The following is a 24086-nucleotide window of genomic DNA, read 5'->3' as shown; positions in this document are numbered from 1 at the left end:
TAAGGTCTGTGACATGAGCCATATCAATATTTTTCTAGATACGTCTCTTGAGGCAAGGGAAACAAAAGCAAAAATAAACTATTGGGACTACATCAAAATAAAAAGCTTCTGCACAGCAAAGGAAACAATCTACAAAACTAAAAGGCAACCTACTGAATGGGAGAAGATATTTGCAAATGACATATCCAATAAAGGGTTAGTATCCAAAATATGTAAAGAACTTATACAACTCAACACCCCCCCAAAAAATAATCCAATTTAAAAAATGGTCAGAAGACATGAACAGACATCTCTCCAAAGAAGATGGCCAACAGATAACCAACAGACACATGAAAAAATGCTCAACATCACTCATCATCAGGGAAATGCAAATCAAAACTACAATGAGATATCACCTCACACCTGTCAGAATGGCTAAAATCAAAAACACAAGAAACAACAAATGTTGGTGACAATGTGGAGAAAAAGGAACCCTTGTGCACTGTTCCTTTTTCAGTGGAATGCAAACTGGTGCAGCCATGTGGAAAACGGTATGGAGGTTCCTCAAAAAAGTTAAAAACAGAACTACTCTACGATCCAGCAATCACACTACTGGGTATTTACCCAAAGAATATAAAATACTAATTCAAAGGGATACATGCACCCCGATGTTTATAGTAGCATTATTTACAATAGCCATATTGTGGAAACAGCCCAAGTGTCCATCGACTGATAAATGGTTAAAGAAGACACAGACAAAGACACACAGACACACAGACACACACACACACACACACAGGAATATTATTCAGCCATAAAAAAGAATGGAATCTTGCCATTTGCAACAACATGAGTGGAGCCAGAGAGTGTTATGCGGAGTGAAATAAGTCAGGGAAAGACAAATACCACATGTGCAGAATTTTAAAAACAAAACAAATGAGCAAAGGAAAAAGAGGAGATAGAAAGAAACAAGCCAAGAAACAGACTCTTAACTATAGAGAACCAATTAATGGTTACCAGAGGGGAGGTAGGTGGGGGGGGATGGAGGAAATAGGTGATGGGGATTAAGGAGTGCACTTGTCATGATAAGTACCGGGTGATATATCAAAGTGCTGAATCACCTGAAACTAACACTGTATGTCAACTACATTGGAATTAAGAATGAGTAGAGTAGAGCAGAGTAGGAGAAGAGAGAATAGAAATAGAATAGAATAGAGTAGAGCAGAGTAGGAGAGGAGAGGAGAAGAAAGAATAGAAATAGAAATAGAGGGCGCCTGGGTGGCTCAGTTGGTTAAGCGACTGCCTTTGGCTCAGGTCATGATCCTGGAGTCCCGGGATCGAGTCCCGCATCGGGCTCCCTGCTCAGTGGGGAGTCTGTTTCTCCCTCTGACCTTCCCCCCTCTCGTGCTCTCTCTTTCTCATTCTCTCTCTCAAATAAATAAATAAAATCTTTAAAAAAAAAAAAAGAAATAGAATAGAATAGAATAAACATTTGCTGCTTGCATTATCTTCCCATCAAACAGTGCTGGGTGAGGGTGTTTCAGCTCAGGCCACGAGTCAGCTACACCACAGCGACCTTCACACACCGCCTCTCTATCTTGCGTTTTTTCATTTGTAAGATGTCAAGAGCTTGGACTAGATGCTTTTAAAACCCCTATGGCTCTAACATTCTAGGATTCAAGGATTCAACAGTGATTGCTGGTGGAGAAAAGACACCAGAGCCAGTTGATGACAGTGCTAATAAGGAGTTAGTCAACACTAAACAGTGTATCGAAGAGGCAGGGCAGCCTTTGCTAGAGCTGGGCTCTGGACAGGGTGCCTAAGAAAAGTTCAAGGGGTCCCTTACAGCCACCCCACAGCTTGGGGGTCCCAGGGCAGGAGACAGTGCTGTTCTGCCCTTGCCGCAGAGCCAGCCAGCCGCTGACATGAGCACCTGAGAAAAGCCCTGCTCTGCTGAGGCGCCGGCTCCAGGCTCAGCACACGGGCTACTCATCACAGAGGAGCTGGTCTGCAGGCCTGGCAGCGGCGGATGCGGGGCATGCTGTCGGCTTAAGCCCAGGTTGCGGGGGACAGAAACGTGGCCCGGCTGCCAACAGGTTCCAGCAGACTGACCTCACTTGTGTGCCACCCAGCTGTGGGAGCCCAAGAAGCAGGAAAAACCCACCCTGCGATTCATAATGTGTTAGTAAGACTTAATCCAAATTCTAACAGACCTGGATTTTGTGGTTTATCAAACTCCTAAAAGAAGTATTTTTTAAAAGGGGCGCCTGGGTGGCTCAGTTGGTTAAGCGACTGCCTTCGGCTCAGGTCATGATCCTGGAGTCCCGGGATCGAGTCCCGCATCGGGCTCCCTGCTGGGCGGGGAGTCTGCTTCTCCCTCTGACCCTCCCCCCTTTCATGCTCTCTCTCCCTCAGTCTCTCTCTCTCAAATAAATAAATAAAATCTTTAAAACAAAACAAAAAAAAACCAGGGCGCCTGGGTGGCTCAGTCGGTTGGGCGACTGCCTTCGGCTCGGGTCATGATCCTGGAGTCCCGGGATCGAGTCCCACATCGGGCTCCCTGCTCGGCGGGGAGTCTGCTTCTCCCTCTGACCCTCCTCCCTCTCATGCTCTCTGTCTCTTATTCTCTCTCTCTCAAATAAATAAAATCTTAAAAAAAAAAAAAAAGAAGTATTTTTTAAAAAAGAAAAAATGTATATGACTAGTAGTTTTTTTTTTAATTTTTTAAAGATTTTAAAAAATTATTTGAGAGAGCAAGAGCAGGGGGAGGAGCAGAGAGGGAGAAGCAGACTCCCCTACTGAACAAGGAGCCCGACTCGGGGCTCAATCCCAGGATCCTGAGATTGTGACTTGAGCCAAAGGCAGACGCTTTAATGACTGAGCCACCCAGGAGCCCCGGAAGTTTGCACTTCTTGATCCCATTCATCTATTTCACTCACCCACCTGCCCCCATCCCCTCCGGCAACTGCCGGTTGTTCTCTGTTACTTATGAGTCTGTTTTTGGTTTTTTGTTTTTTTCTATTTTTTTTTGGTTTCCACATATAAGTGAAACCATATGGCATCGGTCTTTCTCTGACTTATTTCATACCCTCTAGGTCCATCTATGCTGTCACAAATGACAAGATTTCATTCTTTTTTATGGCTGAGTAATATGCCGTGGTATATTGGTGTATGTGTGTGTGTATGTATATATATATATATACACATATATATACACATATATATATATATACATACACACACACACACACACACACACCCCCAACATCTTCTTTATCCATTCATCTATCAATGGACACTTGAGTTGTTTCCATATCTTGGCTATTGTAAATAATGCTGCAATCAACATAGGGGTGCATGTATCTTTTCGAATTAGTGTTTTGGCATTTTTTGGGTAAATACCCAGTAGTGGAATTACCAGATCATATGGTAATCCTATTTTTAATTTTTTGAGGAATTTCCATACTGTTTTCCATAGTGGCTGCATGAATTGACATTCCCACCAACAGTGTGGGAAGATCCCCTTTTCTCCACATCCTTGCCAACACTTGTTATTTTTTGTCTTTTTAATACTAGCAATTCTGACTGGTGTGAGGTGTTATTGTGGTTCTGATTTGCATTTCCCTGATGATTAGTGATATTGAGCATCTTTCCTTGTGTCTGTTGGCCATCTGTATGTCTTCTTTGGAAAAACGTCTATTCAGGTCCTCTGTCCATTTTTTATTCAGAATTTTTTTTTTTTTTTTTTGGTGTTGAGTTGTAGAAGTTCTTCATATATTTTGGATATTACCTCCTTATTGAATAAATAATTTGCAGATACATTCTCCCATTCATTAGGTTGCTTTTTTGTTTTGTTAATAGTTTCCTTTGCTGTGCAAAAGCTTTTTATTTTGGTGTAGCCTCGATAATTTATTTTTGCTTTTGTTTTCCCTTGTCTAAGGAGACATATCCATAAATATATCATTAAGGCTATTCGATGTCCAAGAGATTACTGCCTATGTTTTCTTTTAGGAGTTTCATAGTTTCAGATCTCACATTTATGTCTTTAATCCATTTTGAGTTTATTTTTGTGTATGGTCTAAGAAAGTGGTCCAGTTTCATTCTTTTACATGTAGCTGTCTAGTTTTCCTAATACCATTAATTGAAAAGACTGTCTCTTCCCCATTGTATATTCTTGCCTCCTTTGTCATAGATGAACTGACCATTTAAGCATGGGTTTACTTCTGGGCACTCTATCCTATTCCACTGATCTGCGTGTCTGTTTCTGTGCCAGTACCATACTGTTTTGATTACCAAGCGTTGTCATGTATCTCGAAATCTGGGATTATGATACCTCTGGTTTTGTTCTTCTTTCTCAAGATTGCTTAGCTATTTGAGAAGACCCCTGCATCTTTACAACCAATTCCAATTTTGGTGTGAGCTCATTGGAATGGGTTTCAGATACCACTATCACATAAGTCCTGAAGAAGACACTCTTTCTTGACCTTTAATGCCTTTATACAGCAATAATGCATTTCTGTACTAAACCAAAGCTGATACAAATATGACATGGGTGCTGTCACTTTCCCAGCCAACTCCCCATGCAGACGTGATGAAGAGGTCACAGCACTCCCTATCTGGGCCTCACAAGTCATCACCATACTGTTCCACGTGGCCCCAAAGAAATTAACTGGAGTTGGCACACAAGAAAGAAGTTATTGGCCATCGATGTTCTAGACTCAGGTGCACACTTACAAACCCATATCCACCCATCCATAGGGTTTGCTTTTTGGTTTTTTTTTGTTTTTTTTTTTTCTTTGTCTCTGGGGATTTGGTCACATTTTAGAGTTCATCAATTTGGGGCAATGGTTACTAAAACCCTTACAGAATCAGAGCACTCTGTTCTTTCTGAATTAATTATTTATATTCATGAAGTATGGCCTACTTATTTGTACATTACTCTGCCAGTTTATCCGTAATTTGTCACAAATTTATATGCAATCTGAAAAAAAAAAAAAAATGATCTCACTACCACAGGATAACCTGCAAACTTCAGGAACTGTAAATCCTGCGAACTTCAGGAAGTGTAAACTACCGGAAACCTGTCAATTGCAGGAACTGTGTCTGCCAAGGCAAAGCCAAGTGTGTTCCTCCCCCCACTTAATGTCTTTATCACACAGCCTCCCTGTCCAACTGCAGCAAAAAATCTTTCTGACTACCTTGATAGACTAGGACTAGTAAACAAACAAAAAGGGCATCTTAAAAATCAGTAACATACCAACTCCATCAACTGTTTGAGCTGACCTATCTCTTCTGGCAGCGATCCAAGTTTGTTGTTACTTGCGATTAAGACTTTGAGAGGCAGACCACACAGGCAGGCAGGCAGGGCAGACAGCTGATTTCGACTGCAAAGACAATACCAGAATACAGGTGAACATACAACCTCATGCCGTTGCTGAATGGCTTGTGAGTCAGCAAGAAGAAAGGAGCAATCCGAGAAGACATTTTACAAATATAAAAGGTCCAGTAAAGTTTCTGCATTTGTCATAAATCCCAAGTACAGAAGATAATAAAATATATTTCTAAGAAAGGCAGAGGCCCCTGGGTGGCTCAGGCGCTTGGGTGTCTGACTCTTGATTTCGGCTCAGGTCCTGATCTCAGGGTCCTGGAATGGAGCTCAGCAGGGAGTCTGCTTCTCTTTCTCCCTCTCCCTCTGCCCCTCCCCTGACTCTGGCACGTGCTCTAAATAAATAAATAAATAAATAAAATCTATATTAAAAAAAAAAAAGAAAGAAAGGCATAGGCAGTTCCGTGGGAAACTTTTTCCAGCACAAGGAACGCCATCAAACCCCTGCAGAAGCTGAGTCCTTGGCCAGCCAGGAGGCAGATGGGCATCGTGCCCTGTGCCACCAACAGCAACAGGAAGCTGGTGCCAACTCTTCTCTTCCTGACAATGTGAGCAGGAAGCTCAGCAAGGTCCAAGCACCATGAAGGCATCCTCCCGTCCATGTGAGTAGTGATGGGGAAGATCATTTTGCTGCAACTTATAAAAGCCCTCCAGCCTGATTTCCAACATTTTGATTCTGCTTCCTTTTGCTAACACAAGAGCCACTGTGGTTAAGGTCAATTTGGGTGTCTGCAAGGGAGCTAATTAAAAGAAGAAAAAAGCTGGGACGCCTGGGTGGCTCAGTCAGTTAAGCATCTGCCTTTGGCTCAGGTCATGATCCCAGGGTCCTGGGATTGAGCCCCGCATGGGGCTCCCTGCTCAGCAGGGAGTTCCCTCTCCATCTGCCCCTCCCTCAGCTCATGCTCTCTCTCGCTCTCGCTCTCTCTCAAATAAATAAATAAATAAAATCTTAAAAAAAAAATAAAAGAAAAAAGTAAAGTTGGCCTTCTGGCAAAAGTGAAGCTGGAGCTTCGAAGGGTTCAGTTTCACAGAGTACCCAGAAAACTGCTCACATTCAGATTCACAGAGGACCCAAAAGTTTGCATCCAGGTCTCACTTCTGCTTTGCATGAAGAGGTTTTCTACTAAGAAGTGTCTGAACTTCCTATCATCAATGCTTAGTTTTTCTGAGAAATGGGAAAATAATGGATAAGTGAAATCCATGAACCATGTTATGTATGTTAGCCATTTATTTCAAACTCCTCTCCCACAAAAAGCCCTTTCCCTGCCATCAAGTAAGGAGATAGATGGTTTTCAGTTTCCCTGCCTTTCTTTCCCCACCATTCTGCTGATGAAGCCAATGACCAGGCTGTGAAATATCTAAAAATCTATTTGTCAACTATTTAGAACTTCTTTTGTGTATGTGCACACATGTACGAAGCTTCCAAGGTTGTGGTACAGTGTGCATGTATTTATGGGCACACATAAATCAGTGTGTGTGAGAGGAAGGGACAGACAGCCTGAAAACACCAAAATGTTATCAGTAGTCCTTTGAGGGGGATTAGGTACAATGAATGTCTTTTTATTTTCTTCCTTACACTTCGCTGAATTTTCCAAAATTCCTACAATGTGCTTTTATAATTAAGAAATAAATATCACGGGGCGCCTGGGTGGCTCAGTCCGTTAAATGTCCAACTCTTGGTTTCAGCTCAGGTCACGATCTCAGGTTTGTGGGATGGAGCCCTGCACGGGGCTCAGCGCTCAGCGGGGAGTCTGCTTCTCTTCCTCTGCACCCCCTACTTGCGTGCTTTCTCATGCGCTCTCTCTCTCTCTCTCGCTCTCTCTAAAATAAATAAATAAATCTTTAAAAAAGAAATAAATAACAGTATAAAAAGATAAACTTCATCTGCATACTGGTTACATGGGTGTTTCTATTTATGAAAATTCACTGAGATGTATAATTATGAGCTGCGTACTTTTCTGTATGTATTATATTTCAGTTAAAGGTTTTACTCCCCTACTTCCCCATATGAGGAGGTGGGAATCATATGGCTAAATAAAGGGCATCTCTAACTGATGGGCTGAGAAAGAGCAGGTGTTATGCTCTGGAAAGAACCTTTCTAGGGGCTCCTGAGTGGCTCAGTTGGTTAAGCGTCTGCCTTTGGCTCAGGTCATGATCCCAGGGTCCTGGGATCAAGCCCCTTGCTCAGTGGGGAGTCTGCTTTTCCCTCTCCCTCTGCCCCTCCCCCCTCACTCATGCTCTCTCCCTCTCTCAAATAAATAATAAAATCTTAAAAAAAAAAAAAAGAACCTTTCTAATGTGGGTGCTCCCCTGTAACTACCCTGATATCTCTTCTGCTCCAGGTACCCAATGCCTGGGTAATAGGGTTTTAGCAAGAAAAGATACAGTCAACCTTCCCTCCATTGCCCAGATCTGCAAAGAAAGCTATTTCCAGAAAGGAGCAGGAAAGAGAGAGGTTTCTCTAAGAGGGTCCAGCAGAGGGAGGGAGGAGACTGAAAGCCCTATGGGGGCAGAGGGGGTCCCTGGCACTGGAAGGACCAGCTGGCTCTTCATGTCCCCCTCGTTAGAGTAACAGGTGAGAATAAGGGTGATGGGCATGCCCTGGCACTTTCTCCTGTCTCTGAGGGCAGTGGAAGGGGAATGAGGGCTACCAGCCTATCTTCCAGCCTCTAATATCCATCCACAGGAGCCCCGTGGGGCTATTCTGACTGGTTGACAGGGGCTTTCTGGTGCTCTGATGAGAGAGCTTTCTCCAAGCTCCATAAAAAGCTCCTTAGACACTATCTCCGGAAAAGAGAATGAAGTTTACTAAAAGGTGGCAAGTAAATAACTTGGAATGTAATTTGTAGTTATAAAATATTTATTAATATGTAATTTTGTAAAGTGAGGATTGGTTACTTAAAATGTTAATAAGGCAATTTTTTTTTAATTTTGAAGCCATATTTAAACCCCCTTTTGAAGAGAAAATAAGGAAACAAAGATTAGTATTTTCAAAAATTTCTACATTCCTGTTTTCATAGAATTAACAGTTCCAGTTGAAGATTCTTCCTGTGTTTCTTTGCTTGGAGACTCAGATTTAAACTATTCTCAGTCTCACCGTAATGCAGGCATCTCATCAGATTAACAGATTTTGAACCAAGAGAGCACTTATCACACCATTTAAGCAACACAATGAAGGCTCTGCTCATTCAGAAGCACAGTATTAGATTACATGGGATTATGCTCATGGGAATTCTAGGACAGGTACTAATTTAAAATAAAATTTAAACTGTTAGTATTAATTTTAAACTTAAGCATAATTAAATGTAAGCATGATTTCTTTGATGGGGGTACAAGCTTTTTATGCTAAAATTGCTGATGGAATAGCCTGTTTCTGTATGCCCCACGATATACTGTGGTTAGTCACCTGTAGATAAATCCAGATGCCAGAACTTTAGTTATAATTCAGCATGCTACAGATCTGGGTCACATTTCTTCAATTTCATTGATCTAGTCTCTCGGGCTCGACTTCATATATTTTATCACAGGATGTTTCTGTATGACTTGTAATTTCCCCAATAGAAAAAGGAAATACACATGCACACAAAAACCCATTAGCTATCCAGCAAATATTTATAAAGAACAGGAGAAACTCCATTCCCTTTAATCCTCTACCCACTAAAGACCATATGGGTAGCCTGAGTTTTTTGAAACCACTCATCTGGTAGCAATTTTTCTCAAGCAAATAAGTGCCTCAGGCCGCAAACAACTATCTTGCTCCCCACTTGTCTCCTGCTGGCCTCTGTGCTAAAAACGGGCCCTCTGCAGAAAGAGTGTTTAAAATAAGGCTGTATAGTGTCTGATAAGGTAAGGGCCAACATTTATTTTCAAATCTACCCAGGAAGATCCATCTGAAAGCAAAATTAAAAAAAAAATTTTTTTTAACTCACTCATTACAAAAGATTAAATTAGCCGGGGGGAAAAGGGCCACTCATTCAGAAGCAGAAATTACAGATTTGGTCATGGCAGCCTGAGCCTTCCTGCCCAGCATCTCTTGTCACTCTCCCTGCCCAGTCTGGGTGGAGGCTGATGGCACAGGGAGGGAGGAGGAGGGACGGGAAGGCCTTAGGTTTTTACCGGGCCGTGTTTATTGCTAATGCTTTCTCTTCCATCGTTCTCAACTGAATGATTCCCTACTAGATTTACTGGTCTATCTCCTCATGTCAAGATGAAACAAGACAGCTCAACATAATTTGAACACTTTTGATAGCTTTAGTTTACAGGATAAATTTCTCTTGGCTTCAAGTACCCACTACCCCTCACTTAACCTAATCCCTCAATTAAGGAATTTGCAAACCAAGTCACTTCCGTATGCTTTCACTGTTAGAGAGTCTTAATTTAATGTGTTTTGACTATGGCATTTGTTAATATCCATGTTTTCAGACTTAATGGTGGTATTTAACATTATTTGTTATTGGTTTTATCAGAAAGTTATCTTCCCTAAAGTATGTGATGATAAAAAAAAATTACTATATTCTTAGATGTGATTTTATTATCAGGGTATCATATTTTTGTTGTTGTTCTACTGGAATAGTGAATGGGTTCTTTTTAGTGTATGGGTTCACGTAAAAATTGAGGGTAGAACTCAGCAGAAAATTAATTTATAGGAAGACTTCTATAACATAGTCACCTATTCAGCTAGTGAAAAGGTCACCAACTGCGGACTTAGAAGGCCTGGTTTCAAATCTTGTCTCTGCCACAAACATTTAGTTTAGGTTTTGTTGTCCTTAAAACATACATAATAATACTTACCTAACATGAGACATGAGATTATGGATGCAAAAGTGCTCAGCCCAACATTAAATCTCTACATAAAGACGAAACCATACCCGACTGCTAATGTGGCAAAAGCAGTGGGGATGTGACCAAAAAGAGAGTACGTGTGCTTAGCTCGGTTTTAGTTACTTATTTTATTTCCTAACTGCTAAAATTTCAGCCACTTTTAAAATATGGTTTCATGTTCCATTCACTGAAAACATATACCACTTAAACATAAAAATGAGGCATGCGGGGTAGGACCAGGCTGGGCTCTACAATTTCAGGCTAATAGAAACCAAGGTAACTACGGCCGGTCTGAAAACCTAGCCTAGCACCTACAAGCACATGAACGACTTTCTCTCCCCTACCTTCTCCAAATGCCAGGTTCCTACTATGTCTCTGGGAAAACATGAATACCCAGGAGTCACCATCTTCATTTACTGTTTGGTTTCCAAAGAGTAACAGAAATAATGACATGAGATCATTAACCATCCCAAGCCTATTCAGAAAACGTCCCAGCTCACATCTAAAAAGCCACAGAGAAAGCAGGGCAGGTTTCATGGTGTGGACGCCCCGGGCTCCCCCTCTATGAGTCTCGGCCCAGGGAAGGAGCAAACAAGTATGCAGTAGTTATTGCTCCTGTTTGTGTGAAGAGTTTGTCTGGGCTTGGTGTATGACGACCTCCAGTAAACAGCAGTTATTTTGCTTTAACCAACCAAGCAAGTTTCCTTTTAAAGGATACCTCACCTAATTTTGTGTTTATGCTGTTTTTTTCTTTTTTCTTTTTTGCATACCCTGTTTGCCTTTCATTCAAGGCAGAGTAACATTTTTATGTTTTTTTTTTCTATTTTGCATATGACACTTGGCTGTTAATTGTCTTTATACACACACATCAGTGAACAATATCTATAGAGAACCATTTCCTTTTTCCTGCTAGCTCCATTCTGAAAAACCCACCAAGGCAAAATGTCTCACCCTCACTTCCCCTGATGACAGAGTACTTCCCCTTATCGCCAGCCAGCCCCCTGCATTCCCACCATCAGCAGATGCCTGAGACACTTCCCAACAACCACCAGAGCCCTGCTTCAAGTTGCCTGGGATATGTTGGCGGACTATAATGTTATAATACAAATTACATGAATATCATTTTCATCATGTTTTACACGCAATCTGCAAAGCAGTCATGAGATTGAGATTTCGGGCATGCACAACATCTGGGCACTCACGCTGAAACTGAACTTTGAAAGCAGTTATGCTGTCTACAGCTTGAGGGTGGCCATCACCCGGAAACTTAAAATGTTTCAAGCCCAGAAACACAGAATCATCCTTCCACCTAAATCGTGAACCGGTTGTTGAACACTATCCATTTCACATTCTACACACCTGAAGGCCATGTCTGGAGAAGCCAAAGGGTCAGCTTTAGAAAAGAGAACTAAAAGAGAGCAAGAAGCAAAAAGCAAGCGTCCACAGCAGCTCAGGATTCAGGCCACTGGCTGCACCAGCCGTTCTGCTGTGCATTTTCGCGTGCATACCTGCACCATATTTGGCCACTACAACTGAACCCGGTTCCCACAATAACAGCCTATCAGTCTCCTCCTAAGCATAAATAAAGCCTTGCTTAAAATACTCCACTCTTTTATACTCTCCACGGCTGGCAACCACCACGGCCGATGTCTGTAATTAGATTTCAAAGTGTAATTGTTGATAACTCGCCCCTTCTCAGTTCAGGGGCGAGTTATCCTTTTGGATATCCTTTCTTCTCAGAGCGCATCAATTCTAAAAGGACAAGGCTCTAAAAACTGTGACTTTAAATTTCCTCTTTAATAGTTTATCATGACCTTCCTTCACTCTAAAATGGAGCTAAGTGTTCAAAATCAAGGAAGCACTGGCTGCTCAAAGAGAACACAGTATCAGATGCCAGCAAGAATATTAATCTGCCAAACACCTCCAGAAGGAAGAATGTAGATTTGAGGTTTTAAGTATTAAGACTGTAAGGGCGTCTGAGTGGCTCAGTCGGTTAAGCGTCGGACTCTTAATCTCAGCTCAGGTCTCGATCTCAGGGTTGTGAGTTCAAGCTCTGCATTGCAGCTACTTAACAAAATAATAAACAAAATAAAAAGTATTAAGACTGTAGAGGCCTGAGCCCTATGTCTCAAAAAACACCACTGTGCAAAACATTGTTGCTGGCACATAGGCAAACTACCACTAAATGGCTAAGAAAGATGTATTGGCACTGAAGGTAATTCTCCCACTTTTTAGAGCCTTGTTCCAGGTAAAATGGACACTAGCTTCCTATTATCAGGCAAGGATGCCTACATTATCCACCTTCTCCTCCACGGGACTCCACCAAGCCAAAATGTTACTTTAACATTTTTCCTCCACCTAAAGAGATATCCATACTGACTTAAAGGAGAACAGGCTGCCCAGATCAACTTCCACCCAGGGACACTGAGTGAATACAAAATATTCATAATAAAATTTAAGATGCCTGAACATTTTTTAACATTTTTATCTATCATTTAAAGATGTACGTCTCGGGGTGCCTGGGTGGCTCAGTAGTTAAGCATCTGCCTTCGGCTCAGGTCATGGTCCCAGGGTCCTGGGATCGAGCCCCGCATCGGGCTCCCTGCTCGGTGGGAAGCCTGCTTCTCCCTCTCCCACTTCCCCCTGCTTGTGGTTCCCTCTCTCGCTGTGTCTCTCGCTATCAAATAAATAAAATCTTTAAAAAAAAAAAGATGTATGTCTCTCCATTTATTTCTAGGAATTTTGGAATGCAGATGGAATTGCATGAATATAAATCTATATACATCCTCTTTTTCCTACTTACCCTTCCAAGGAAATGAGTCTTCAAAGAGCTCCTATCATGTAACTTGACAGCCTATAATAACAAAGTTCCATTTAACTACTCTAATACTTTTACAAATCAGCACCATATCCACGTTACTAACAATACTAGAAAATCCACTCACTTTACTAGATCTTTTGCACTCTTTTTCTTAACCCATATTGCAATAGATATGATAGATAGCATACCACAAAACCTGATTCAACAATTCAAGAAACATTTCTTGGGTAGTTATGACATATAAAGCACTGTGCTAGATAGGCACTTAGACAACTACTATTTTATTTTATTTTATTTTATTTTATTATTTTTTTTTTTTAAAGATTTTATTTATTTTTTAGAGAGCGAGCGAGAGAGAAACAGCATGAGAGGGGAGAGGGTCAGAGGGAGAAGCAGGCTCCCCGCTGAGCCGGGAGCCCGATGTGGGACTCGATCCCAGGACCCTGGGATCATGACCTGAGCCGAAGGCAGACGCTTAACCATCTGAGCCACCCAGGCACCCCAACTACTATTTTATTTATATTCACAACAATCATGTAATTGAAGCATTAAGCCCCCAAACTTTCAGATGCAAAAATTGATGTTGTTCAGAGAGTTTAAAGAACTTGGTCCAAGTTGCCTAGCTAGTGAGTTGCTCTGTGCTGTGTGGTTTGAAACCAGGTGGGTCAGGCTTCATGTTAATGTCTGTGATCTTCCTCAATACAACACAGCCTATTTTCATTGACTTTGGAATAAAAAGTGAAGGAAACCAGGAAAACAGTAGGAGGAGGACCCCAAATTCCAAGCAGGAGGCAATGAAATGGTAGACTGGTCGTTCAATGATTAATTTCTATGAAAAAGGATGGAGGACAGGGTCAAAAATAATTTCTGAGATTCCAAGCTAGGGGGCTGAAGAAAAATGGGAGCATGGACAGGAACAAGGATGCTAATTTGGGAAAGAAGAAAATGAGCTTAGTTTAGCAGATGCTGAATTTTGAGGAGTCAATAAGCCTCTAAGAGGAAATGAATTTTAGGCAATTGGGAAAATGAGGACGAATGTCCAAATGACTCAAGGGGAGAGAAGATATATTTGAGACACCCGAGGCATGGGTCTGAGCGAGAAGATTTAAGGACCAAAGATTGAGCTTTGGGGAATTCTAGTGATAAGGTGAAGAAAGAGAAAGAACATCCAGACAGGGGAATAAAGAAGAAACAGAAAGACACAGAAAAGCAAGCAGGAAAGCCTGTGACCAAATCCAAGAAGGACGGTGCCCATGGTGTCAAATGCTGACAGGAAGCCAATTATTTTTCTACACTACTGAGTGCCTGCTCTGCTCAAGAACCTGTTCTAAACTCTGAGAAAATATGAAATGGATATGAATTCTAAAACTTAGCCCTTCACAGGATTAGGCAACATTTCTCTGAGCTGATGTCCCATTTGAACATCGGACATTTATTTTAAAAATTCTGCAGCAGCAGGTATTTCCTATTGGGTTTCTCGAGACATAAGATGAAAGATTAATGACTCTTAGCAAATAAAGTGAGACTTCCTTTATGGATGCTCTCCTGTAAGAAGGAGTGAAGGATGCCAGGCTCATCCTAACAACTGTAAACAAGTGTCTGCAGACTTTGGGCCCCACTGTCAACTGCTCAAAGGTTGCGTCTGCCGAAAATTCTAGGCTGTTCTCTCCTCTCGGGACGGAGGTCACAGTGGTCTCTCCCTGGGCCTAAAGTGCGGGGGGAAGGGGCCACGACTCCTAACAGGTCACTTACGTTCCCTGAAGGTCACCCATTCGAATGCCTTGCCAAACAAAGGTACACGTGCTGCACTCAGAGCACATGCTCTGCCTCTTCAGTCCTGCTCCACCACCCACCTGCCCGCACACAAACAGCCTCTCACAGTTCCTGGGACACAGGCTATGGAAGAAGAGTTTCACAATCCCCAGTGAATACCATTGCTTATTTTTTTTCTTCTTCTTATAGTCCTGTTCAAATAGTTCATAAAGCTGCACAATTCTTGCAAGCAGTGATATAAATGAAATTACTTAGTATATCAGGAAAATCGCAAGTGACTTTGAAATGGGAAAAATCACTGCTTGGGGTCTCACCTAATATACCCTTCTAGGTTATCTCTGCCTTTCATCGTCTTTGGAGTTTTTTTACAGCCCTGTAACTTGTTGTAAAACTGAAAACTGACAGTAAGGCAAATAATTTTTGTGCACAGAAGCACAGACAAATTGTGATGAGTGTGGTGGAACCGTGAATGATGACAGCCCTCTTGCAACTATTCATAAATTCATTTCAGCCAGCCCACTAGGGTGTGGGCATGTGCATGTGCATTCAGGCACACTGAATTCTCCCTTAAACAGGCTATAACATCTTACTGGCTCCTTTGTTAATTCATGAATTATATACAACCTTTGATGGATGTTATATTTGTATGAGAGTCCTGATTTTACATTTTTTAAAGAATTACCCTTTAACGGGTGATTATTTCAACTATAAGGATGTGGCATTTCAACAATAAAATTTCAGTACAGACAATTTAAAGACTCTTTCAGCTGCTTCAGACTTCTGGTCAAGGTCATTCTTTTCTTCATTATATAATATTGAGCTCTCAGAACCTCTGAAAAAAATCCTCTCATCACCTACAAAAAAAGTTCAATCCTATAAAGAAAGAAGCTGGGGAAAAGGAAAAAAAATCTTATAAGCAAATGTCACAAAATATTAACAAATGTTTGAGTACTGGTGAACGACTGATATATTGTTTGTACTTTGCACTATTTAATTTTTTCTCAAAAGAAACTGCATATTTTACTTGACAGCTAATAAATAATAAACAAACAAATAAATATACATATATAAATTAAAGTACTAAATAAAAAATAAATCAACTTGGATGGCAGCTCTGTGTAACACACTTTATGCTTTAGTGTTTCCTGGGCGCTTCTGTCTTCTACTTATATTTCATTTTTCCCTTCAATACATCTAGTCCATACAGATTACTTGGCCACTGAATATAACATCATGAAGGAACATACTTTTTAACCTCATCCTTTTTTAGGCATGAGGTCAGTTCTTAAAGGAGTCGGTGGATGATAAAAATTCTTCCAAATTAGTGTTTACAAACTGATGTCCTGGAAGGCACCATTCTGGGAGATGCTAATAGGTAGGCCTCACAAAAAAAGGGGGAAGAGTTCTGTGTTGTTTGGATACACACAGTGCAGATTAGTACAATACATGGTTTGTTTTTTATGGGTTTTTTGGTTTTTTTTTAAGTGTACCTATATCCAACAGAACATTTTTCTATAGAATATACTCTGGGGAACAATGTTTTACTTACTCCTTAATTGATCCAATGGCATCACCGAGGTTAGAAAAAAACAACTTTTTTCTCCTATGGAGTCTGGCAGGTAAGTTTTCTCTGGATCTATTATTCTCTATTCATGAACAGATGAATTAATCACTGAGTAGAAGGGGTCAATTTTCTTACGTTATTTTCACATTCCTTTCTGCCTTGGCTTGCCAAATGGAGTATCAGAAAAACACTGCCTGATTTCATGGGATTAAGGTAGATATGCTTAGATTAATAGATAACATAGTTCCACATGATCCAACTCTGAAAGTGACCCAAATCTTCTGGTTATTTTCTCACTGTTCAAAGAGATTATCTCATTCCATCTGTCCTGATAGTCCACAGAGAGTGTAAAGGTGTTCTAAGAAATGGCAAGAGATAAAAAAAAAAAAAAAAAAAAAGTCCCACAGAATCAATTGCTACCATCACAATTATACCCTTTGTTGTCTAAACACTTAATCCCTTGAATGCTTCTAGATAAAGAACCACAGAGTATGTATTTATTCTTGACTTAATTTATCTACCTGGGAAAAGTGCAATTTAGGATTATCACGCATGCTCAAATTCTTGGCTACATTATTTTATCAAGATTTCGCCTCACTGAGCTCTCAGAGCACAAGCATTCTTTTCAGAAGTAGGATAATATTTTTTAACATCATATTCTACAGTTTTCCAGCTATGATAGCATATGTTTTGTTTTTTTTTTACTTTTGAAAATGAAGCCATGCATTTAGATTTGAATTGGGAAGCTGAGAAAAAACAATACTGTGTCTCTTTTCTCAAAAGCAACTCTTATAAAAAAACCTGTTTTATTTGCCCTGTTACTGTAATTGTCACTAACAGGCAAATAGGAACACCAAGAAAACCAAAGTGAAGCTCTGGCTTGGCCCTTAGGTCTCCAGACTGCAGTCAAAACCTACTTGCCTTTATAAAGCCCTAACTCCATCTGACCCTCAATTTAAGACACCAGGGAAGAAGGTATGGAGGATGCTGACAAGACAGGAAAGGCAAAATTCAACAAAGAAAGTACTGAAGATTAAGAAGTCAAATTCTCATAGGTTCCAGTTTCATGGGTCAAAGACTTCAAGACTTTCTCTCAACTAATTTTATAATAAAATAATGTAACTCATAGAAATTCAGTACCAAGTGAAAGTTTGTTTTTAACCAACCAACAAAGTATACCATTATAAGGGTAAGAGAGTGCATCAGATCTCAGTAATGCGCCAAAATACAGAGTTTTTGCGCTACACACGCCAATCACTGGGAGTCTTTTCAATTAAGGATCCCACAGTACTACAGTTTTTCCTGCTCTCAAAGTATCACTTCCACTCTCAATATGCTTAAATGCATTCTCATGTTTGAAAAATAGCCCAAATATAAAGAAATGATAACTATATAAGGTACTAAGAAATGAGGAAGAATGAAAGATCGAAGTTAACTAATAGGGAGTACCCAAAGAAGGCAGAAATAATAGAAATAATAGAAAAATGGAGGAAGGGGCAACATGAAACAAGACAATGGCTAAAATTTCTCTAGGGTTGATGAAAGACATGAATCCTCAGACTGCGGAAGCAAAACAAAGTTTATAGCTAGGTAAATCAAAATAATATACAACTATACATATCATAGCAAAAAAACATAGAGCAACAAAGATAAAAAGAAGGTATGGGGAGAAATCGAAAGGAAAAGCATGGAAAATTCTCCACAAGCCTAAAACATTTAGACTAGCAAACGATTTCTCTATAGCAAAACAGAGGTCAAAAAAATACTACCTTTGAAATACAATAGAAAAGAACTGCAACTTAAAACTTTACACTAATACAACCTAAAATTTTAGCCTAAGAATTGAAATTTCTTTCAAGAATGAGGAGAAAAGACATTTCAGAAAAAGACTGTATTTACCACAAGCATACTATCACTGAATGAACTTCTTAAGAATGCATGTTATAAAGAACAGATTGACCCTAAAAAGAGTGAGATGAAAAAGCAGAGAATCTGGTTAAAAAAAAACAACAACAAATAAGCATCAGTTGACTCAATTCAAGGTAAAAAGCAAGATGGACCTAAAATAAAGACTAAAAATAATATGTAAGTTTGCAGAGGGGTACTTGCAATTAAAGCTTTCTATAAATATTATTCAAGGAGGATGGAAGATGTATTTTTTTTTTAACCTTTAGAACTTCGGGCTTTTGTAAGTCAAATATTCATGTTAACAATTTATATAGGCAGCCTTTCAATTAAAAGTGTAAAGATATAATGACTAACCTCTAAACCAGAGGAAGAAAAATATTAGAATAAATAAAACTTGGAATATTCAACAGAAGGTAGGAAAGGTCAGGAAAAAAAGGCAATAATCATCTTTATAAAAAAAATTACAAAAGAAAAAGAAAAATGTAAGTCCACATACCTACATACCGAAACTAAGGTTGAACGGTTGAATGAAAAAAATGAAAAGATATGAGCGAGCAAAAGCCACCAAAAGAAAGCTAAGATATAAGTATTAATTTCATATACAACACACTGTAAGTCAAAAAAAGCATTTTGGGGATAAAGTGAATCACTACATAATGATAAAACCTGCAGCTTGCAAGAAAGACCTATAATTTTAAAATTGGGCTCAAAATACTTGGCCTATAACTTGGTCTTAAAATACACACATTAAGAATTGACGGAATTACAGGGAAAAAAGCAAATCTACAATCATCCTCTTTTGCTTAAAGCGTATCTCTAAGTAACAGATATATATTAAGCAGACAAAAAATGTTTTAGGATAAAGAAGATGTGAACCTCCAAATTAAAAAGTTATACTTAATGGATTTACTGGAACCCACATACAACACTTAGAAGGATATACATTCTTCTCAAGCACACATGGAATATTTACTATGCACAGGCTATAACGTAAATCTCAACCAGTGTAAAGAATCAACATCAAATAAAATATTCCCTAAATGCAATGCACTAATATTAAAAATCAATTTTAAAAGGTAACTTTAAAAATCTATTCTAGCAAACTCATGAGTCAAAGAAGTAATACTGAAAATTAGAAAAGTTTTAAGAGTGAGTTTAAAAATATGACACATCACAACTTTTAGGAATCATCTAAAGTGCTACATACAGGGAAATCCATAACCTTAAATGTTCCTACAAGGGAAAAAAAAAAATAGAGATTAATGAATACATACCCTAAACTCCAGAAATTAGAAAACGAATAAACATATAAGAAAATAGACAGATGGAAATTCAATAGATAAAAATCAGAAACTAATGAAATAGAAGATAAAAGCCTAAAAAAGTTGGTCACTAAAATTAAAAGCTGATCTAACAAAAAAATACACAATCAAAACAGACAAACTTTTAAAAAAATGAATAAAGGAAAACACAAATTCCTAGTATCAGGAATTAGAAAGGCAAACCAACTACAGATACAGTAGAAATTTTTAAAATTACAAAAGCCCTCCCTTATTTAAATATTTAGGTTGGTATCCTGGACAATTCTCTAACAACTATTTTTAAGACTATGAAACTGTCCCAAAGGGCAAGGAACGCAATCAAGCATAGTTAATGTTATCTAGATAAGATAACAAAAGTGAAAATGCCAAGCAAACTATAAATGCCATAAAAATAAATTCCACTAATTTATTACTGTTATTCTTATTTATGAACTGGTGTGCCTGGGGGATAAATCACTTTCCTGTTTCTTATCTAAACTAAGGGTTGTTGAAGGACCCAATATGATGGTGTACCAGCTAAATCCTATTTGGCTACTAAGAGATGATGATGATGATGATGACGACGATGATGGTGATGAAGATTATTCCAAAAATCTATACCCTCATCGTTGTGTATACACTCCTTTTCTCTTTCCCTCTTCTTGATGTTCTTAACAGTACTTGTTATAAGACTTGGCAAACTACGGTGTTCTTAGAGGAAACAGAGTAAGTTGATTATTGATGAAATGACAATGTTTTGAAGGGTCTTTTTCGGTCTAGTTAGAAAAACAAACAAATGTAATTTGCATCTTGTTCATTTGGGCTTGCAGAAAAAACTCTGAGAATTACTATAAACAAAACATCTATATAATCAATTAGGAGTAGGTATTTACCCCATTTTTGGAGGGAAAAGCTGCAGCACAAAGATCTTAAGAACTCCATTAAGATCAGAAGCAGAACTGAAAGAAACCAACACATTCTGACAATGCTCTAGCCATCAAAGCCATAATGTCCCTTTTGTGTCTCTCTGTTCCTCTGTTTAATACAAATACCAATCTAAAACAACATCTGTGATCAGGTGACATGTATAATGGAAAAATCCTCTTTGGAAGTCTTGCCAAGTATGAACTATACTAAAAGGAATGGAATCTGGTAAGAAATATCCTACTATTAACTCATTCACACTTAATAAAACCCATCAGCTATCAATGCCAATGTACATAATTTTATAGGCACAGCAAATCATAAATATATTACAAATTTTAGGGACCACTGTCTCTACGTTCTGCCTTGAGAACAAATGCCCAGTGAGCACACTAGGAAAGACAAGGCTTAATCCATACACTGCTGCTCATGCAATTGATGACCCAGTGGTCACTTCCAACTATAGCATTCTACAAAAAACATTTTCAAATTTTAAGATGATGCTTCCAAATTCCAACATGGTTCACTGTGTTTTGGTATCTTCCTGCTGATCATAAAACAGAACCTAGCTACCAAAGGCCAGTTCCAAAATACCTCGTTTTCCCTTTGAAAATAGAATAAGATCTTCATAAAAGGATTTGGGATAGAAGTTTGTCTTGAATTGAACAAAACTCCTCCCCTTTTCCAGTGTAGGAAGACACCATCAATTTTCTCAGTTTCTAGAAAGAATAAATGCTATCTTACAATTGAGGCTTTCTTCAGTGCAAGGAGAGGTGGTTTCTTAGGGATAAAATTAAATTCTTAGGAACAAAAAAAATTAATTTTTAGTTCACAACAAATATGTAAAATCTGTACTTTCTGAGGCAACCCTCGTATGCAAGATGCTCCTTTGGATTCTTCAAATAGTGAGATGTTCTTAGAATTAAAGGTTATTTCTCAGAATGACCCCTCCAAAGGAATGTGGGGATACAGGTTACATGGCCATCAGGAAGTTGGCTCTTTCTGCACATTGTTTAGCAGCCAAAAAGGATACCAGGCTTCAGAAAAAGCATCCAAACCAGATTCCTTTTATGGTGTGAAAACATTTTGTTCAATAGGCTGCCCTTTCCTTATAGGCAATGCCTCAGAAACTACTCCTAAATGGACCGGTAGAGACAGGAGCTCCTTTTTTATTTTTTTTTGAGATTTTATTTATTTATTCGAGAGAGAGAGAGAGTGCAGGGGGAGGAGCAGAAGAAGAGGGGCGAGCAGACTCTGTGCTGTGTGCAGAGTCCAAAGTGGAGCTCGATCTCAAGACCCTGGATCATGACCTGAGCCGAAACCAAGAGTCAGATGCTTAACTGACTGAGCCACCCAGGCGCCCCAGGGGCTTCATATGAAGAAACCAGCTCCCGTTTTGTATGTTTCACCCTCAGAAGGTAAAACCACTCACCAAGAGTTCTGGAAGCACTATGCTCAAATGCTGTAAAGAACTTTCATTTCTTGGCAGCTTCTATTCCTGAACCTCTCTGAAAAATAACTTTCAAAAGCTGAAGTCCCTATTCTTAGATTCATAGGATCTCTGTGGTTCCAGCCAAGAGTTCTGCTGCTTTGGATTGTTCTATTTTCCTAAGGTACATTTTTTTCATGGGTCTCATCAACACAACCTCTCCAGCACCTTAAAATAGATTCTGAACTTTCTAAGGCTTTCCTGTGGAACTAAGGTTCAAAGTGTTTGTTCCTATAGAAGAACAGGTCTTGTTTAATCATTTTTATTGTTCTTGGCCACATTTCTGGGATTAAGACATTTTATAACAGGAAGAAACACAGTGGCACCTACACTAAACTAACATAACCTTTTGTTGTGAATACCAAGAAGCAAAGATTAAAAGCCCAGAGCCTTCAAACACAGGCTACATAAACAGCAATAAATTAATGTTTTCCACGAATCTGACATTTCTATCATGTGGGAAAATGCTGACGTGTTTTTCACTGTATTTCACAGCGAAGAGTTTTATTCTGCATGTGCTAATCAAACCCATCTCTGGTCGAAGACAGGAATTGGGTTTCTGGCATTAAGCAGCCATTTGACATTTAAAGATAACATCTGTGAGCGATCCCGACAGCCGAGAACCCGTGTAGGCAGTGTATATAATCACCACCACAACTACCATCATCTTCACTGTCATCCTTATCACCATGACCATCAAACACTCATGGCTGTTTACTCCGCTGGAATACCCAATATATTTCAGAGGGTGTCATCTATTTTGAATGTTTTCCATCAACTCAAAGTAGCTTCATATGGCATCCCTCCTGCTTTTGAAACATACGAAACTAGTGGTTTCCACATGCGATCTATTAAAAAGGAGGAAACACCAAAAATACAGGGAGACCATGTTTGATTTAAGTTCAGAAACATGAAATCTGTGAACATTTGAAAAGCAGCTTCTCTGCGTTACTTTATCTTACAGCTCTTCATTCGTAGTTAATAGAAATAAGAGGAAAAACCCCTAAGTACCACCGAAGAGGAAGTATTTCCAGGTACTTATTTATAAAAGCTGATGAACTTGCCTATTTGTTAAAGCTGTTTCAGAACATGCTATGGTTGATACAGTCTGCCTTAAGTGTATGCCTAAAAGCAATTTATTTTTTAATTTTTTGAAACTTATGCAGATTTTCCCTGATGCATCTAAATTGGTGATAATGCCATGATTTGATTATATACTTCTGTCTAGAACATAAATTTCTTTCCTTGGCAGTATACCCAATTTATCACAGAAGAAAACTACATTGAAGACAACTTGGTAATTCTTCTATGAGGCTGTATGTTCACAGCATCCGGAGTCCCTTGCTTCCTTTTCAAGTAAATGGATTGGCAGCCTCTCTTCCAAAGGCTAAAGTTAACCGGAGTCCTCCGTGCCCCTTCACCATACCCAAGAAGAAATATATTTTATTTTGCTGACTTAATTTTCATGACAGGCAGAAAAGACCTGAAAAGGCCATAACACCCAATCCTGGATATCGAGGAGGGGACATATATCATGATCACACACAAGCACAATATTCTACATGTCCCCCTCCCTGGTCACCAGCTTGAGGGTGGCTGGAAGTGGGGTAGGAGTTTGAGACAGGAAGAACTCACACAGACACCACCATCATGTGGATGATATCACTCAGCATCTTAGAAGAGTTAACAATTTTATTAGATGCCACTGGTATTTTCCAGACATTATTACATATCTGCAAATAAACACATGTGACAGTCATCTACTATTTTACAAGCTACAATAAATCCTTTAGGCAAATATAGCATTCCACTTCAAATCACTATCAAACAGAGAAATAACTCAATTCCAGGGGTCCGATTCTCAGAAGACATGTTCCCACCAAACCTATAAATCAGGAATTAAAGGCTTGTAATTGAACAAGGTGACCATTTTCCTGGTCACTTTAAAGCTTGCCCTATGTTATTATTTTATGTTACATACTTACACTTGTGAAATAAACTTAAAAGAGGCATCAAAAATAATTATGTATGTGTACCTGTCTTTCAAAGAGTTTGGAGGATGTACGTACAATTTTTCTTTCTTTCTTTCTTTCTTTCTTTCTTTCTTTCTTTCTTTCTTT

At 39.3% G+C, this 24086-nt stretch overlaps 1 protein-coding gene across 3 annotated transcripts in view; it reads right to left on the bottom strand.

Moving 5' to 3' along the window:
- LRCH1 (leucine rich repeats and calponin homology domain containing 1) overlaps positions 1-24086 on the bottom strand; it is a 191099-nt gene that overhangs the window by 72135 nt on the left and 94878 nt on the right. For all 3 annotated transcript variants that reach the window (XM_021697827.2, XM_044913553.1, XM_021697828.2), the window contains exon 3: positions 5237-5363. In XM_021697827.2, the coding sequence (XP_021553502.1) occupies positions 5237-5363 (127 nt within the window). The remainder of the gene's footprint in view (positions 1-5236; positions 5364-24086) is intronic.

Source organism: Neomonachus schauinslandi, chromosome 3 (assembly GCF_002201575.2).
Source record: "Neomonachus schauinslandi chromosome 3, ASM220157v2, whole genome shotgun sequence".
NCBI lineage: Eukaryota > Metazoa > Chordata > Mammalia > Carnivora > Phocidae > Neomonachus > Neomonachus schauinslandi.
This window is presented reverse-complemented; position numbering and strand designations above follow the sequence as displayed.